The sequence below is a fragment of the Oreochromis niloticus genome, linkage group LG5 (assembly GCF_001858045.2).
Source record: "Oreochromis niloticus isolate F11D_XX linkage group LG5, O_niloticus_UMD_NMBU, whole genome shotgun sequence".
In the NCBI taxonomy this organism is placed as follows: domain Eukaryota; kingdom Metazoa; phylum Chordata; class Actinopteri; order Cichliformes; family Cichlidae; genus Oreochromis; species Oreochromis niloticus.
In genome coordinates this window covers 10554216-10572185 of record NC_031970.2, presented here as the reverse complement: position 1 = coordinate 10572185, position 17970 = coordinate 10554216, and the positions used below count along the sequence as shown (strand labels likewise).

Genomic DNA, 17970 nt, shown 5'->3' with positions numbered 1-17970 from the left:
TGAAGGGTGAAAATCCTTTTATTTTTTTCACCATAAAGCGAAGATTTTTTTTTTTTTTTTTTACAATAAGCACAACAAGCTTCTTTGCATAGTTATTTTATTCAGCATTACAGACCTCATTATAAAATGCAGATAGTGGTCAAAAGACAATGGTTTAACATAACAATCGGTAAAATCCCCAAATAAATAAAACCAACCCAGAATCACAGTGTTCCCTTAAATAATACAAAAAGTTGAAATAAAAGTAGAGTCCTGTGAAAAAAAAGAAAAGAATTATACATCTGGCCATCTATTTTGATTTACTGGCACACTTACCTTTGCTATACTTAAAAGAAATAACAGTGAATAAGACTAAGCAACCTTTACACATTATCTGATCGTTCACATGCCCACATATATGTACAAGAAACATGTGTAAATCTGTCACAGGAGCCTGGAAAGAGCTCAGACCTCAGCTTGCTGCTATTTTTAACCATTTAGAGAACATTCAGAAGTCAGAGGTGAGGCACTGAGTTTGTGGCAACGCTGATGGAAAATGTGATGCCAGGTCAGCTGAGCAGCCAGCGTTGTGGCGTGTGAGAGACTTTCATAACATCTCAGGCTTGTGAAGGACTGATGAAGCTCAGTTGGAAGGCACAGATAACAGAGTTTAGTGTCAGTAGGTTTGCACACTTTTTGTTGATGAGAAGATGTTCGCAGTCTCCAGTGTCTGACTGTTAGTGGTTTGTAGTTTTCACCTTTAAGGCTTGATTTTCCACAGCTGGAAATTAAGCAGAAAAGAAACAAAAAAAATTAAAAAGAAAAATCACAGTCTCCAATGGGCTTAATCATGGACTGGGGAACCAGTAGCCAGCACATGCAAAATAAGGAGTTAAGACTTGTGAGATTTAAAATGGAGCCAAACCATGTAGTATTTTAAAAGCAATCAATAAATCTAAATGAAAGAGAAGCCAGTGTCATCCTTCCAGGACTGGAGTGATGTGTTCCCACAAATGAGTGCTTGCACTTTGCACCAACTCATTTAGCCATGTATACAAGGAGTTGTAAAAATTTAAGTGGCAGGAAATGAAGTGTGTGTAAGATGTTCAGTGTTGTTATTGGTGGGCACAGGCCTGACCTCAGCAATGTTTATAATCTATAGCTAGCAAAACTGAACTAGACTCTTCACATGCTGGTTAAACTTATTAAACTACCAGTTCAATACTTTGGGAAACTCCATATTTACCCGAGCCCGCCCTTGCTGCTGCCTCATTGGTGGATACATATACTGTATGTAGATGACTGGCTGTTTACATTTTTGTAACATTTTCTTTCTACGTAATCACAAAATTAAGTGGAATGGTGGATAAGTATACTGGACTCATGCTAACACACATGTTACTTAAAAGTGCTGTATGCAGTATACAATTCTTCATGACCCTGATGATGGCCACAGACCGAAACGAGTTGGTCAAGTAATAAAGTTGTCTTTACTACAAGTGTTGTTAGAGCTTCGGCCTGTTTAGACTCTTATTGTGCCAGAAACCTTTTATTCTGTTTTCAAAGAAGCCCTATTTACTCTGTATGTATTTATGTATATACTCTGTATGTATCATGTTTCTGCATTAAGCATAGAGCCAGACACGTGAGGATAATAGCTTTGTTTAGCTTGGAATTGCATTGCATAAAGACAGTTGTAAAGAGAACACATTAACATAAAGTTTCTCAATTGCATAATTAACATATAAACAGGAATTTACAGTAGTTGTTGGAGATCGTATGCTCTAGCTACATACTAATCCAATAAGTATTAAGTGTAGTAAAAATTTGTTAATACTGCTGTCTCCAAGCAACCAAATAAATATATATTTCTCATGTGGTTAAGCTACTCATTTAAGTACTCCTGGGAGTTTGTCACTGTGCAGCTTTAGTTCATGTTTTTCCTCTTATCATTCACATGCTAAATATTTTGAAATCTCAATATGCACATTTCTAGCTTGTCTGCCAGATGGCTTCAACCAATGCAAAGTTTCCAGGTCAACTCTGTAGGCTACTAACAGCTCCAACAGCTAGAGGGCAACATGCAGCTGTACTGGAACTAAATGTACAGCCTGTACTTTTAGTTGCTCCTCTGGAGATTTATTATAGCAAATATTTATAGTTGTTGTCATTATATTCCATTTTAAACACAGACACTATTTAAATGGCTCAAATTAGAGTAGTTGAGGCTTATATGAGCAACAACAATCAAGTTACACTGATAAAGTTGTATTTTTTTCTCGAGAGATAAAAAAAACAAAACATGGAGCCCAGAGTGATCAATGAAGTGCATCTTAAATCTATTTTTCCTGTCTTTTTAGGCAAATTTCAACATTTTTTATTATAACTTTACTCACTCTGATGTTGAAGCCAAGCAGGTCACTGACTACGGCAGACACAGCAGAGAGAATGACAACTTTGGTGATGTTATAGATCAGAGGGTTCACTGTGAGACCCAGCAGTCTGAACGGAGTATCGAGCTCCTGGAAGATGTAAGGAGGAAGAAAATGTTATCTAAGATTTATGACATGGGCACCCATACCCTGAGGCTAAAAATGATCAAAGCCAGAATTTATTAAGGATGGAAAACCACTGACAAAGGGGACTCCACTTGGCCTTCATGAGAAATATAACAACTACATATTGCAATACAATCAAATTTATAGCATATCCGTCAGCACAAAGTTATTAGGGCTGTCTGAAGGAGATCAGTAGTGAGGAAGAAAGAGTGATTAAGCTGATGGATGTTAGAGTGCCAACAGAGACATGACAGGGAGTGAGGAAAGAAAAATCCCCAACTGGACTCATACTGCAAAGTTATAATATTATAATTGCATTTTCTACACGGACTGGATAACAACCTTCACTGGGAACTGCATTTAGTTTCAGTGAAAATTTGGGCTTACCTTCATTAGTTTTGTAGCTAGCTTCAAAACATTATTCACAATACTGAGTTCTTCTTTCTTATTGGGCTTTTTCTCCATCCTGAGATACAAATTGATCTGGAAACAAAAACAGTTTTACACTGTGTTAATGTTACAGTGGAGGCCAAATAATGTATTTAAACCTACATTAAATCAATGCACTAATCAGCCAGAGAAATAGCCTGGAATCTTGTGCCTTTTCCAGCCTGGGGGGGAGCTTTACCTGCTCAGTGAGCAGCACAGAAGAGTTACTATACTTGGAGTTGGTCTCTGAACCCAGCGTGGCGAGCCTTAACAGAAAGAGGACAAGGGAGGCGCACCACACCATGAGCTCCCAGTTCATTAGAGACTCTAGGAATGTCTTGTGGCTTTGCAGAAGCTGAAAAAAGAAAGCAACACTGCTTACATTTATTGACCCCTGCTTTGTTGTGAAAATTGGATTTCTTTGCACCTAACAGAGCATATAAACTACTTTCCATCTTAGCTTCATGGCTTATCTTCAGTAGGGTAATATGATTAAATGGTTGCATGTTTGAGGCATTCTCCTTGCTATTTAATCTCCGTGCTAGACTCGCAGTATTTGCACAACATTATCAAATCAATGTTCTCCAAAAAAGCAATTCTGCTCCATCCCATGCGACTGACCTGAGCACAAATGATGAATGAAATGGAAAGTGCTAAAAGAAAAATAGTGGAGACAATGACGTCAACGGAGCGCTGCGGTCCTCGTCTCTGCGAAGCACAAACAAATCAATGACGCACGGTTAAAAAGACAAGTCTACACCGAGCAAAATGTTGAAATAAACTGAGATTGGGAGTATTTAGGCAGGAAAATACAAACCCGGAGAAAAGATCGAAGCGACAACCACATCTTTATATTCTGAACTTTCTTCAGCCTGAAATGGGGAATCTCAGATTTCTTGGCTTTGCGAGCTGAAGTTAGGTGGCTGAAGAACTTGGCAAATAAAAGTCTCTGTTGGGCAGACAAAAAAAATACTGTGACGCACTGCAGCAGAGCTAAAACTGATCACATTTAGGATGCAGCACTGAAAACATCTTCTAGTTAGAACAATTTAAATCATACATGATGGTAACAAGGTAGCAGAGAGACAGAATGGCTCCAACAATTTAGAGCACATTAAGCATAAACAATTATTTTGTCCAGTCAACCTTAAAAAAAACAAACAAACAACCCAAAACCTAAAAATCAGTAAACTTTCACATTTTTAGAACCTAGGACAGTAAATCTTTGTGATGTGCATATATTGAATCACCACTCACCTGTTTGTATGTTCTCTCAGCCACGCACATCATGAAGAAGAACAGCCCTGTGAGGCAGATTCTTTGCACTGTCGTGATGAAGAAAAAAGCATAAGCTTGTGTATTTAACGGCCCCATTGCTATTTCTATCAGCTCTGACGGAGGCAGGGAGCTGATGCCTGACATGTCCAGACACTGAGCCAAGCGGAAGGCAAAGGGCAGCAGTGCCAGAGTGGTAGTGATGAGCCCGCCAAGCACGAGATAGCCCATTCCCTGCTCCACTAACTTCACCTGGTAATAGCAAACACAAGACAGGAGGTGTTTAAGACCAGAGACATGTGCTGGAATATTTTTATGCAATGAGAGCTACAGTCTTTCTTGGACTCTCTTGACAACATATTTTACACATTTACCTCAGACTTTGAATATTTCTTCCATTATCTGTGTTTGTCAGTTTGCCACATTTGGCAGCTAGATGTTCAAAAGAGTCAGAATAACAAATTCTGGCACTGTAATGAGGTAAAATTTGGTTCTTAATTTTTGCCTGGCACTTATCGGTAGAATCTGAAATAATTTCAAGTTGGTATTGCACCACTACAGATCTGACTGTAACTGTAATTATTAGGAAATTGTTTGTTTTCAAATGTGCGTTATGCTGGACTGGCTGTTAATAATATAAAGAGGAAAGCGTGTACCCGTGTGAGGATGATCCCACTGATCTCCAATACTGACATTTCTGCTTTCTTACACTCGCCCTGCTCCCAAATGATGGCACTGACACGATCCTTGGATGGGTGACACGCCTGCAGCCAAGACAGCTGGCTCTGAAACGAAACACCACAGACAACATCCTGTTCACAATTCATGCATGTTTAGTGTGTAATCTAATCGGCAACAGGCCTTTGAAGTTGAAGCTTAACCACATGTCAAAACTTACAAGACTTGAGACTGCTCATAATTTTCTAAAACAACATATTTAGTCTTAACGTCCAGAATAATATGTAGTATTTAAGATGTGTTTGCATTTACTCCAGTGATTGCTTGTTGTAGGCTTTCATCCTCATCATCACTGGTCAGAGTGTCGTTTTGTGGGAGGCTCATGCTGGCGTTGCACCTTCCACTATCGTCACTGTCACTGCTCCCTGTGGAGGGAGGGCCTTGGAGAAGCTCCTCCCACATAGTGTCATCGGTGTCGGAGGCAGGACGAGAGCCCACGCTCGGCCTGAGACGCTCCACCTCACGGGGCTTCACCTTGATGAAGGCTTCACTCTCGTCCTGAGCAAATTAAACCAGAGGCAGTGTTCTGTATGCGACACTGAAGTTACTTCACATCAAATCTCTAAAACAAAACTAGACAAATTACTATTAAATAAACTGCTGATTTAGTGCCATCTCTGAAGCAAAGCCTAGAATTGTAATTTGCATCTTCTACATCAGGCTTTATTAATGTATGTGCTTCTTAAATTTCCCAGAAGCTTGCTGTACATTAAAAATCCATTAAGCAACTTTGATGGTATACAGTGAAGTTTACCTGAGGCCTCTGTGTAATTACGGGGTTAGACTTTTGGTTTCTTTTCCGAATAGAAGATATTGATGCAGGAGCTGTAGTGGGGTTTCTTTCATTGTGAAATGGTGTTCGCGTTACTTCCAGCGGTTGTATTCCTTCCTCTTCCTCACTGGAGAGCTCATCAGAATCCCCAAATCCTGACTTTCCTTTGTTCTGTAAAACATAATCACATATATATATATAATTTTAAAAGCATGCACATGAATTTTACAAACACTGACTACTAATATGCATGTATTATTTATATGAATAAATTCTTACAACTGCACAAGGCCAGAGGAGGTAGACTTACACCTAAAAGCATTAACAGAATGGTAAATCTATATCAAGCAAGCAGACCATATTTACAGTTCAGTCATTTAGACACAGCAATTAAAAATACTTTTTAAGGGAAATTTCAGACCAGTTTCGCACTTATACATCCATCCATAACCTATCCATCACATCTGACATTTTTTGACTCTAAAGATTAAGTAGAGATGAGAAACTTTACCATTCTCTCCTCTTTTCTGTATAAATGCTGGTTTTCTTCAAACTGCCAGCAGCCCAGCAGCTCCGCCTCCCCACTGTTGTTCTTTTCTTCGGATTTCTTCAACCCTCTGTTCTTTCTTGGCCTAAAGGAGAGAAAGTCAAAAGACAAGTCAAAGGTAAATGACGGTAATTACCGTCTTTTGACATTTTTATTATTTATATTAATATATTAAATAATAACATTATAATTAGCCTATATTTAACATGCACAACAACAGTTGTGCAACAACAACATGTACAGCATAACCTGGGATGTGAGAGCCACATCACATATTGTACATGAAATACAAAGAAAAGCAGATATTCAGTTAATACAGTAACTCTCTCAAAAGCAAATTAAAGAAATTGTAACAAATGATGAGTGTCATGAGTAGTCATATTGAATATTACAGTTTTTTATATGGAGATGTTGTTCATAATAGTTATGTAACATTAAATAAGTTAACAATGATAAGGCAAATCTCATGTGACAACCTCAGAGGGACTTGACTTCATGGTACAGGTACATATTTAGAAGTAGTGCTTCGGGTCTATCTGCATGTTTAACATGGAACTTTATGCATGAGCCACAAGGAGTGTGAGTGTGTTTGTGTGTTAGTCTAACCACTAAATGCGTGCAGTGCCTAACAATGAGGAAACTACCTCCTTCTGCGCGTGGGGCTGGTGGTGTTGCTGGCAGCTGGACTGCCTGAGGGCCACCGGCTGGACTCAGTCGACACAATCTGGCAGTGCACGGTACCCAGCAGCAGCATCAGACACATGGGTCCAAACACCTCGCTGGCAGTCGCCCTAGGGACCTCGAAGTACAGCAGCACCGCTGCCACTGAGGGGAGCAAAACATTTTGCAACAGCAAACAAAACAGTCTCTTAGGGGAGACATTATAACAGAATTCATGCTTACTAATGAGGTCTCTTCTGTGCTCCTCAGGTGTGATGGGTAACAAGTTTAGTGTTGCATATAAATGAATGTAAGCTGTGTTGAATAGCTGGCGAATTGAGCCTGCAGCAATAGATCTAACTTCATGAACCAAAAACAGAGCATATCGAGACCTATGTACTTTCTTCAATTAAATATACGTAATCAAACAACCTAAACAAAACCAGCAAAAATCAACCTTATTTGGAAAGGAGAGTGCATGTGTCTGGGTGCTAGCAGGCAACAATTTGGAGACACGGTCACAGGAAAGTACTCCTGCTGTTTCCACCAATTGCTTTCAGGCAGTTAAGGTGGACTGGAATTAATCAGTGAGTGGTTGTGAGAGAGGGCATGCTGCTTTTTTGGCGGTGGTTACTGTATTTCTGCAGCCCAGATTTTGAACTGTTGGCCAAGGGGGCGACAATCCAAACGACACATCTAAAGAGTTTTTATGTGTCATGTGGCAGCTGCTCTGTGACAGTAAGGCTCCACACCATTAAACCAGCGCTTTCTTAAGGTTCTTGTGTTTCTATTATCAACATTAGAAGCAGAATCGGAATACTTGAATCCCACAGTTGGTCACGGTTGCTCCAAGACAGTAAGATCAGTAACGAACTAAACTAAATCAAATAATATATTAAAAAGTTATAAAATATAACAAAATAGTCTATTCTTGCATAGATCTGCAACTAACACATATTTCAGTAATTGACATAAAGCAATTTGCCCTTTGGCAATTATTAACGTTTTTTCTGATTCTGTGTATTTTGATTAAAGGAATAAACACAAAGAAGCATTCAGTCATTCGGTTTGGTTAGCTCTTCCAGCACATGAATGCAGGCTCATGCTGTTAAAGACGAGTTTTCTATTCTTCACTGAAACACTTACCTAAGCAGATACAAAGTTATTTATCCAGTAAATTAAAAACTGTTCTGATACATGGAACCTGGTCTAGGTTGAATGTCTACACTGATATTTGAATTGAGGTCAGTCTTGTTTTAAGGCTATAGTTGCAAGATGAGAAGTGGTGGTGAGCTAACCTTGCATAATGTAGAGCATGAGGATACATGAGGAGATGGACTTGGAGGTCACCTGGATCCACCACTGGAAGAAGAATGGGAACAGCAGCACTCTGACCAGACCCTTTCGAGTCAGAGCTGTCCATGGACTCTCTGGTTTGGCTTTGCTAAATGTAGATCCTGACGGGATGAAAGGGGTGGTCTGTTAAAACTACATTTGCTTTAAGTGATGGAGCAAGGTTGAAGTAAAGAAGAGATTAAACAGAGGCAAATAAAGCACTGCACATACATATATACAATGCATAGTTTATCTGCTTTATGCATGAATTTACAAGAAACCTGGAGAAATGTCTCAAACACATTTCAAAACGATTAATATTCCTTATTCACACTCACCTCTTACTAAATCAACATCAATAAGGTCTGGCTTGATGTGACCCGTCTTCTTTGGTTTGCTGTCCAAACCCTATATAAATAGTAAGGGCTTCTTACTCAACTTAGAGGTCAAATGCACTAAAAATACACAAAAACTTATTCCATTAAAGAGAAAAGTGAGTATCTTACATTTAGATCGGCTTTCTCAAGAGATTTCTCCCAGACTTGTTGATCATATGCCCCGATCTATAACAAAATATAATTCTTCTAATTATAATTACCTTTCAAAGAAAACACAAGAGGTGATAATAACAACTAAATGATCAAACAAAACCATGTCCAGTTAAATCTATGGAAAGCTTGTGTGATATAACTATAACTATATTATAAAAGAAAGTCTTAAGCTAGAGTTGTTTTTAGTTAAATCTATTTCTGTAAGGAGTAAGGGAACAAACAGGTAAAGGAAATGATTTAATAAATTGTGAGATGTAAGGATGTAAATCAGCGCATATGGATTCAAGATTGAATGACTATGAATTAAATTGTTACAATTGTAATGACACCCACTTTAAAATAAATCAGATTAATAGTAACAGTAATTTGGTAAATGTCTATGGTTTAGCAGATTTTTCTTTTAAATGTACAAAGTAGTAAACAAGTAAGTAAACAACCACAAACAAGGCTCATTACATATCTTACGTTATATTACTAGACTTTACTAGTAAAGTATATAGTATAGGTTTGTAACAAGTGATGAGTTTCTAAGACTGTCAAAGGAATGTGTCTTTTCTTTTTTTACCTATGAAAATTAAGCTGACCGTGGCTCAGTTAAATATTTTCCAATGAAAAGAATCCCTGATAAATTAGATTTGTTGTTGTTGTTTTAAGATAAGCAGCATTTTGCATTTGAAAGAGAAAACTTTAATACAACAATTACACATATGCCTCTCTCTCACAATGTCACACATTACCCCCTAAAATGCCACACATATTATTAGATAAACACATTTTTATGATAGCATTACAACAGTAAATAGTGAGAATAAAACTTCTTATTTCCTAAATGACACTAACTGTACTGGATGTGTTGCACTTACCTTTTCTTGGTACCAGGCTATTGTTGCCATTGTTATTAGACAGGGGAACCGGTCAACTCGGATCAGGTCATTTCACGGTAAAGAGAGGAGGAGTGGGGAGAAATCCAGATGTGTTCACTAATCAGAAATGGTGAACACAATGCTGAAGCTTGGAAAAAGCAGAACTTAAACGAGAGGCCCGCAAGAGAAAACAGATATAAAATGAACGCGTTTTGGTGTGAAACAAGCACCTGTGAATACACAGGTGCGCTAAGGGTTAGCCAAAAGTAGCCAAAGTAATTATCTGAAATTATTTTTTACCTGAAATTAAACAGCACGGTAGCTTTGGCACAAACTGGAAGAAACCTTTTTTAAACATAACAAACTGCTCGTTAACACTTTCTTGTCATCAGTTTCGGGTCGCTGCACGCTGCAGCGTCTTTTTGTGCAACTGAGCTAACTACTAGCGCCGATTACAGCTTACTTAACCTCTTCCGGTAAGTTTCGACGCGGATAATTTCTGAAAATACTACATTTTAACAGCTCTTCTGCTCTCACACATATGTCTACTTGTTTATTTCAGCTGTTTTACACTTTTTAGCCCATTCTTCCGCTTCCCTTTTCCTGGGTTTGTTGTTTTTCCTAAATTGTAGCACAGTATTCCCTGAGATTTGTCTCTCAGGTACACATTTTAGGTTATTCAAAAGAGAAAGTCCTTTCAAAGACTTATGCAATTGTCAACATTAAGTAATAAGCATTAACTAAAATTATGGACAAAAACTGTGCTACATATATGTCAGTATACGTATTTCAGTGATGAAACGTATTGCACCTTTAGCGGGCAAGTGCTACCTGAAAGGCTAATTCGTGGAAACAGAATACCCAACATTTTCATAACATTTCGGCCAATGACAGCGCAGCTTCTGTGGGAACGGTAGTATCAATTACGCTCTCGTTTAAGCTTGTCCCTTATATAATACCATAGCCGTACTTTAACGCTAAAAAGGTCCCTCTGAATTATTTTACCATTTTAATTTAACTTCTTACTCTTCTAAGTTCTAAAAGAAACCTTTTAAAAATACATTTCCAAGACATGTTGTAAATCCCAGTATTCAGTTTTAGGGAGTGGACTCCCTGAAAATTCCTGAAAGAATTTTTCTGTGTAAAAATGCTTCTAACTCACTTTTAATTTCTTTTGTATCAATCCAATGATGAGGATAAGGAGGCGAGGAGGAAGAGGGGATTTCTGGCATATTTGACTTAAGAAAATGTTGGCACAGGTACATACGATTGTAATTTACATTTAATTAGAATTCAGATAAAAATATTAAGAATACATACAGCTGTACAACACTAATCTCTAGTTCTACTGTTTAAATAACAGCTAAATAAGAGTATCCTGAAAATAATAAGGTCTGATAGAAAGACTCTGCTGTCTAGCAGGTGAGTCAGCAGGCTGTTAAGATAGAGACAGAGTCATTTGTCATTCGAATCTTGAGTGTCCGCTGATGGCTGCTCATGCTCAGCTGCGCACACGATCTTTGCTTTGACCTTTTTGTTTGAGGAAATGATAAAGTATGGGCTGAGAGAGGCATAGCATGAAGAGAAAAACACCCTCATATCAGCCACCACCGGTGACACTTTTGCCACTGTCAGCATGTAGATCCAGATCACATTATCAATCCCAAAGAAGACCACATAGAGAACTACCAGGGTTAGCACTGTTTTGGCTGCTCTGGTCTCTGCCCCTCCACCCTGAGAGCGACGAATCCCTTTCACTTGGTGGCTATGGCGGTGGAGCAGCAGCAAGATGTAACAGCTGGAGCCCACCATCAGGGCAACAAATGCAAAATCCCTCCCAGATACAGCCACCCCATTAATCACATAGGACAAGTTGTCTCTGAAGTCCACATGGCAGAAGCCCAGGTTTAAGGTAAAGGCAGGGACAGTGCCATTTCGTGGAGCCATGGAGAATAAGGGAGCTGCTATGCATATGGCCATATTGAAGAGCCACAGCCCTGCAAAGGTGGGAAGAACTAGGGACGGAAGTGAAGGCTTCAGCCTGGACAAGTAAGGCCCAGTAGGGGTGATGGTCACTGCCTGAAACACACTTAGCATGCAGGTGATGCAGACTGACAAAGCCCGGCCAATGCGGTAAGCATAGATCACCACCTTACAGCCTGGGTCATTCAATAGGTCCTTCAGCCCGAACACCGTCATTGTCTGGGGGACACAGCGGGTCAGCAGCAGCAACAGGTTGGCAAAGGCCAGGTGGCACAGGATCATGTCCACAGGAAGGAGCTTCGGTCCAGTGCAAACGATATGGGTGTACGCCAAAAGTACCACAGTGTTTCCTAAAATGCCCATACCTGTTTGCAAGAGGAAGGAGACCCCTTTGATGGTCACACACAGATCCATGCCACCAAGGCCTGCAGCGGTCGTGATTAACAAAGCAGAAAACCAAAACTGTGATAAATACTATGCACATAACCTTAATCTTTCAAGATGGCTACATGAGTTTTAATAAAACCAGGTAACACCAATAGAATTGTGTCACCTGTAGTGAAAATGATGCTCACCTGAAGTTGCAGAGAAAAAATAAAGTATTTAGTGCTTTAAATGTTGAAGGGCCTTTGTAAGCGCAATATATAATCCCAGATACCCCTAAAGACGATTGGCCAAGATATTAGTGCAACAAACTAAATATGACTCATGGTCTCAGAGGACAAGACCCACAAAGGAGACAGCATCCCCATGGATGTTGATACACTTTTTTGGCTTGCTATATTGACCACTACATGACTTATAACAGATCCATGATTAATATGTTCTCAATGTAATGGGGCAAATATATACTTTTTAAAAATACTATGCCCCAAAACATAATAATAGTAGTGATGGCAGAATTTTGTATGGGAATTATTTTTCTAGCTCAATCTGAGTCTCAATTTACGATCATATTAATCAGAGTTAGAATAATTTATTAATCCCTTAGGAAATTATAAGGTTACTTTGAAATAATGTTAAGAATGCCGAAGAGTCATTTCAACGAGGAACATGTGGAAATTTGCTTTCAAGGTCAAGAGATTTTAGTTGTTGGTTGTAGTCGGGGAAAATCATTTCCTTATGTAAATTCCTAAGTGTTATTTTCCTGCACTTTGAAATATCATAAAGCTATTTCCCTGCAGAGTTTTAAAAAATAGGGTTGATTGACCATGTGGAGACAGCCGTGAGTGGTTACTGTTTACGCAAAAGCAGCCTGATGATGCTTTGAATGAGCCATCAAGAGGCCTTTACACGCACAGCTGGCGCTTCAGCGTGCGCTCCTTTTCGCCATCATGTCCTGGGAGCATGTTAAAGACACAGAGGAGCAAAACAATTAGCCATATAACAATGCATGTCTGCACTAATTGGGGGTACAGGGACAACTAGACATTATTCATTTATGTTTTAATACTTAGCACCGACAACAGAAGTTGTATCCCCGTTTTCTAACCAGCTAACCTGTAAATGCCAAATGTGTCTTTATAAGGACTCTAACCTGGTCAGCTGCACAAGTTTTGTGTGCTGAAACGGTGTTGTTTGAGAAGCCTGCTTTCCCCTGGGGGTGGAGGTGGGATCGGGGGGGAGCCTTGGAATAAATAATCACTAGATGTGTTATTTGCTTCCCTGTGTATTTTTGTAACATGTTTAAATGTTCTGAGAGCTAATTAAAATGGCAAGTTCAAGCATGTCCTTCTCAGGGGATTGCAACAGTATGCTTCATTGCGAGTTAAAGATTTCTTTTTTTCTCTTGACAGGAGATATGTTCTCGCTGATGTAATCTGTTTTTAGCATTGCTCCTATTCTCTTATTATAATTTTGTTGTTTGTCAGAACAACAGGTGAATATGAGTGTGTGTGTGTCAAAAAACTATTCTTGATATATATTATAATATTCCCTTGAAGCTGCAGACAGCAGAGATTTATTATTGTCCATACTGTACATACATATTCTATATCTGTGAAAAATGCTTTCAGCTCAAGTGCACAGTTGTGTAGTGGCTTCTAGAAAAGCCCACACAATTGGAACAATCTGGACAGCATGCAAATATCATGCATACCCTGTAATGATGAAATTTATGTTACTAGGACACAAACAGACCCTTGCAGTGCCTTGTGTATCGTCATGTGAAACTGATAAAACCCATTGCGGTTTATGTTAATGCATTTTCTTAGATGTTCAGCTCAGTTTAGTCAAGAGAAATATCACTTTACACTCTTTTGTTCCTTTATGTGTGCTGATGAGGGCAAAATCTCTGAACTGGCAGAGGGGTTATTCATTGTATTTCTCACTGCACCTTTTAATCTTTCCAATAGAAAGAAAAATGCAGTTTCAGAAGATTTTGACTTAACAGCCTCACAAGGAGATGGGGACAGCTGACCTCCCAGCATTTTACATATTCATCTGTCTTCAACATCTAAAACTCATTCACTCTTAACTCTTCGGGAACTCACGTTTGATTTTTTTTCTATAAATAAACATAGCTGATTTTCATGTAATGTTCAATCAAAAACATAACATGACTGGCTTTTAATTTCATTCCTATTTTCATAAAAGCTGGACTAACACAGAGAGGCACAGAACGTCCGCACTAAATGTTATATATCCAGACTCATTAAAAAGGTGAATATATAAATATAGAGGGAAACATACTAGACTAGATGAAAAGCAGGTAAATCCCGGAAAACAAGAAATATGAAAAACTGTAATAAACAAATCTAAATATTTTGTACATTTGCATGTTCAGTTTTACCCAGTTGGTTTTCAATGACAGAGAAAAAGTATTTCAATTAACAAAACAGAACAAGAATTTTCAAGGTGAAAATGTATCAAACCAACATTAGTGCCAACACATACATTATATTCATAGTGTTCAGAATACATATTTAATCAGGGTTTCCTGAATGTGCCACACTATTTCAAAAGAGTATTTTCAAAGGAGGACGTGTCTTGTGTGTTTTTAGAGGAGTTAAGCTTAATGTTCCCTAGCAGTTCCCTGTTGTTAAATCATATTGTCTTTACAGCATCCTCACAATTTAGGTTAAATTCTATTAAGAATTTTTATTGCTGTGGATGAATTACACAGTCATAAATCATAAGTCGGATCACGCTCCAAATGAAAATTGCAGGTGATCTATCGTGCAGAGTGAGTCGAATGTCCTTTGACTTTTTCCTTTGTTTCCTCTTCCTCCACTGGAGGCCACTGTGGTGTTGGTATCCATCTAACCAACACAGGGAGGGTTTCTGATTTGCAGTGGCTTTAAAAAAAGATTGAAGATATGAAAAATGCAGAAGTAATGTTGAGGGTTTTACACGGAGATCTGCATATAGGTTCAGTAATTAGAAAATTGATTTAATTGTCTCCACTCAGTGAAACAGTGACATTGAGGAATGATTGTAATCTTTTTTTGACAATAAACATTGGACTGATAAATATTGTGCTTTCATTAATGTCATATCTCTCATACACTGGTAAGCTCTTTGTAAGAGGACAAACACAGCTTCCACTGTGTTATCCTGTCTGAAACCCAATACAGGTACAGAAGCAGTCATCTGAATTGATCTCAAGTAATTGGAGGCTGAGGGAAGAGAAGTCAATGGACCATGCAAAACAGATCTTACCTGTCTGCCAGTATAAGAACACAAACACCCTGACTACATCAGGAGAGAAGGATCACAGCGTGACAGGCACAAGGTCCACTTTAGACCTCTTTAGCTTCGACGGTTCTCAGGTAGGAGTTTAACCTTCGAAACGATTTTTTCCTGAAACCATTTAAATGCTAGGCACCGTTTGACATTTAGAAGTGCATGACAAATAACATATTGATAATGTGATTTTATTGATTTTCCTGTAGGAATGGCATCAGAGGTGTTTGTCCGTGGGATGCTCTATCTCTCCCTGACCATTGTGGGAATTCCAGGTAATGCCACTGTAATTGTGGCATTCCTCCTCTTGCTGTACCAGGAGAAGCGACTTTTAGCAGCTGATGCTATTCTCTTGCACCTGGCGTGTGTCAACCTGCTGGTGGTGGTTGTACGTGCTTTGACGGAGACCCTGGCCTCCTTCCGTCTGGCCGACATCTTTGGAGACACAGGCTGTAAATCAGTGATCTTTATCTATAGAACAACACGTGCCCTCTCAATCTGGCTCACTTTCCTGCTGAGTACCTATCAGTGCTTGAGCATTGCCCCTCCAGGATCAAGCTGGGCTTCTGTTCGTGCCTTGTTAGGCCACTATTTGGCCTTTGTGTTCCTCTTCCTTTGGGTTCTCAATACCTGCATGACGACAGCAGCCATACTGTTTTCTTTCAGTACCAAGAACGAAACTAGCCCGATAGACAATGGCATTAATGTACAATTCTGCTATGTGAACTTTCCTTCAATGTTGTCCAGAGATGCCAATGGGGCAGTCCAGGTTGGCAGGGATGTTGTGCCCATGGCCCTCATGACACTCGCAAGTCTGATTATCCTGGTATTCCTTTACAAGCACAGCCAGCAGGTGAAGGGACTCCGCAGTAGTGGTGGCGGTGGTGCCGGAAATGGTGGAGCTGAACAACGAGCTGCCAAAGCTGTGGTGGCACTTGTGACCTTGTATGTTGTCTTCTATGGGGTAGATAATGTGCTTTGGGTGTACACCCTCACTGTGAAGAAAACCATGAGTTCCTCACTGATCTCTGACCTGCGTATATTCTTTGGCTCGCTATATGCAGCACTAAGCCCTCTGGTTATAATTGCATCAAACAGGAAGGTGAACAGCAGGCTGGGGTGTGTAGCACATGAGAAGTCTGCTGTGGAGAAAACCAAAAATCTTTCTAGCATGTGAGGCCTGCTGGGATCAGTTGATCACTGGGCTGCAAGGGAAGCTGAGATTAACCTCAGACAGAATTTTTGAAACTCTGGGTCATGCATGGGTTATTCTGTCTTTGAAATATACTGAGTACACTATTTTCCACAATTTCCCCATTTTGCTTAAAATTTGGGAATTGTACTGTCTTTTTTCCCATGTAATGAATTTGGTAATTATTAATTCACAACATGATGCCTTTTTCTTTTTTAAAGAGACCTTTCAGATATGTTTTAATTCAAATACCTAATAGTTCCTTATTTATTATGGCACTATCAATCAGAGCAACCCTGTTACTGAGTACAAGTCTGTACAGATCTCTGCTGATCTGGCACTATGTTCTTTTGGTAGTTTATATTCCCTCTATATTAATTGGGAGGAAGAATTATATTTGGTTGACATGAGCTCAATGTAGCTGCCTATTTAGCTATAATTAAGGCTTTGAATGTAATCTGGGAAGTGTCCTGTGCTAATGAGCCAGGCTAATTGTCCCACAGAGAATTGTTTAAAACCTTATGGAAAAAAACTATATTGTTTGGAGAAAAAAAAGATATTCATTAATCAACAATGAGTTACTCCGTTCCATGCACATCTTATAATGTATGTCTAGGCTTCTTGGGTACAGTTATAAGACTTTAGGGACACAAAAATACATCTTGGCAAAAGCTCAGAGGAGCTTGCTGTGAAAGTGGCAATGTGGGAGTTTAGGAGTCATTATGTAATTGCTATGTCTCGGAGAAGTAAGTGTAAAGAGAGAGAGAGAGACAGGGTGAGGACACAGCAACCTCTGTGAGTGACAGTCAAAAAGACATAAAGTGGGGCTGCCAGCACTCTGTGATCCTGCAATAACTCTAAAGTGCAATCAGTGCAGCGGTATTCAACTCCTGTCGCATTGCAGGTATGAATGAGGAGGACAAGTCCTCTTTCAGTGCTTGTGCAGAACTGTTGCTTTCACTGTCACGTTGCCTTCAAAGGGCATTAAAGGCCATATCTTTTATTTAAAAAACAAAAAAACAAAAACCCTGTTAACATTTATTGTAAAAGTTGCAACCATTAAAACCCTTGATAATGTGATTATATGACTTAAGCTTCTCTGAGGATGAAAAATTCCATGTGTCTTACTCTTCAAACCACTGAAATCTGATTGGCACTTTACACAGACTCCGGTGGAATGAAGGATAGAATACATGGATGGTTTCACAAGTGAAGTGAGCACGCTGAAGCCTCTGGTGGCGAATCACTGGGAACGTTGACACTGATTTTTCCCTTCAGCGCTTTCAGTGATGTCATTCTTTCTGTTTCTGTCAGGGAAGAAGACGTTGATTAATTAAAGAGAACAAATACATGAAAGACAGGTTCCATTGAAGTGTATGCTCAAGTTTCCTTCTGTACAGGTTG

At 39.2% G+C, this 17970-nt stretch overlaps 3 protein-coding genes across 6 annotated transcripts; 1 reads left to right on the top strand and 2 right to left on the bottom strand.

Moving 5' to 3' along the window:
- On the bottom strand, positions 1 to 10341 carry phtf1 (putative homeodomain transcription factor 1). 3 transcript variants are annotated; one of them, XM_005458447.4, is made up of 17 exons: positions 10008 to 10341; positions 9708 to 9871; positions 8800 to 8856; positions 8632 to 8701; positions 8257 to 8415; positions 6943 to 7123; positions 6263 to 6383; positions 5734 to 5922; positions 5232 to 5477; positions 4898 to 5026; positions 4224 to 4493; positions 3784 to 3915; positions 3588 to 3674; positions 3166 to 3321; positions 2925 to 3020; positions 2376 to 2501; positions 1 to 760 (listed from the first exon to the last, which is right to left on the bottom strand). In XM_005458447.4, the coding sequence occupies exons 2-17, from the start codon at positions 9735 to 9737 to the stop codon at positions 740 to 742; spliced, it is 2070 nt and encodes a 689-aa protein (XP_005458504.1). In that variant the 5' UTR covers positions 9738 to 9871; positions 10008 to 10341; the 3' UTR covers positions 1 to 739. The 3 variants fall into 3 exon arrangements, with proteins under 3 accessions (XP_005458504.1, XP_005458505.1, XP_003453750.2); XM_005458448.4 differs by having other exon boundaries at positions 9708 to 9855; XM_003453702.5 differs by having other exon boundaries at positions 9708 to 9824.
- A 589-nt stretch (positions 10342 to 10930) lies between these two features.
- Positions 10931 to 12394, bottom strand: ora1 (olfactory receptor class A related 1). The gene is made up of 2 exons (XM_003453674.2): positions 12266 to 12394; positions 10931 to 12115 (listed from the first exon to the last, which is right to left on the bottom strand). Exon 2 carries the CDS (start codon positions 12102 to 12104, stop codon positions 11163 to 11165), a length of 942 nt encoding a protein of 313 aa, XP_003453722.1. The 5' UTR covers positions 12105 to 12115; positions 12266 to 12394; the 3' UTR covers positions 10931 to 11162.
- Positions 10933 to 17664, top strand: ora2 (olfactory receptor class A related 2). Of its 2 annotated transcripts, XM_025907003.1 has the most exons (3): positions 10933 to 10966; positions 15266 to 15460; positions 15584 to 17664. In XM_025907003.1, exon 3 carries the CDS (start codon positions 15586 to 15588, stop codon positions 16549 to 16551), a length of 966 nt encoding a protein of 321 aa, XP_025762788.1. In that variant the 5' UTR covers positions 10933 to 10966; positions 15266 to 15460; positions 15584 to 15585; the 3' UTR covers positions 16552 to 17664. The 2 variants fall into 2 exon arrangements, with proteins under 2 accessions (XP_025762788.1, XP_005458498.1); XM_005458441.4 differs by lacking the exon at positions 10933 to 10966 and having other exon boundaries at positions 14416 to 15460.
- The last annotated feature ends 306 nt before the right edge of the window (positions 17665 to 17970 follow it).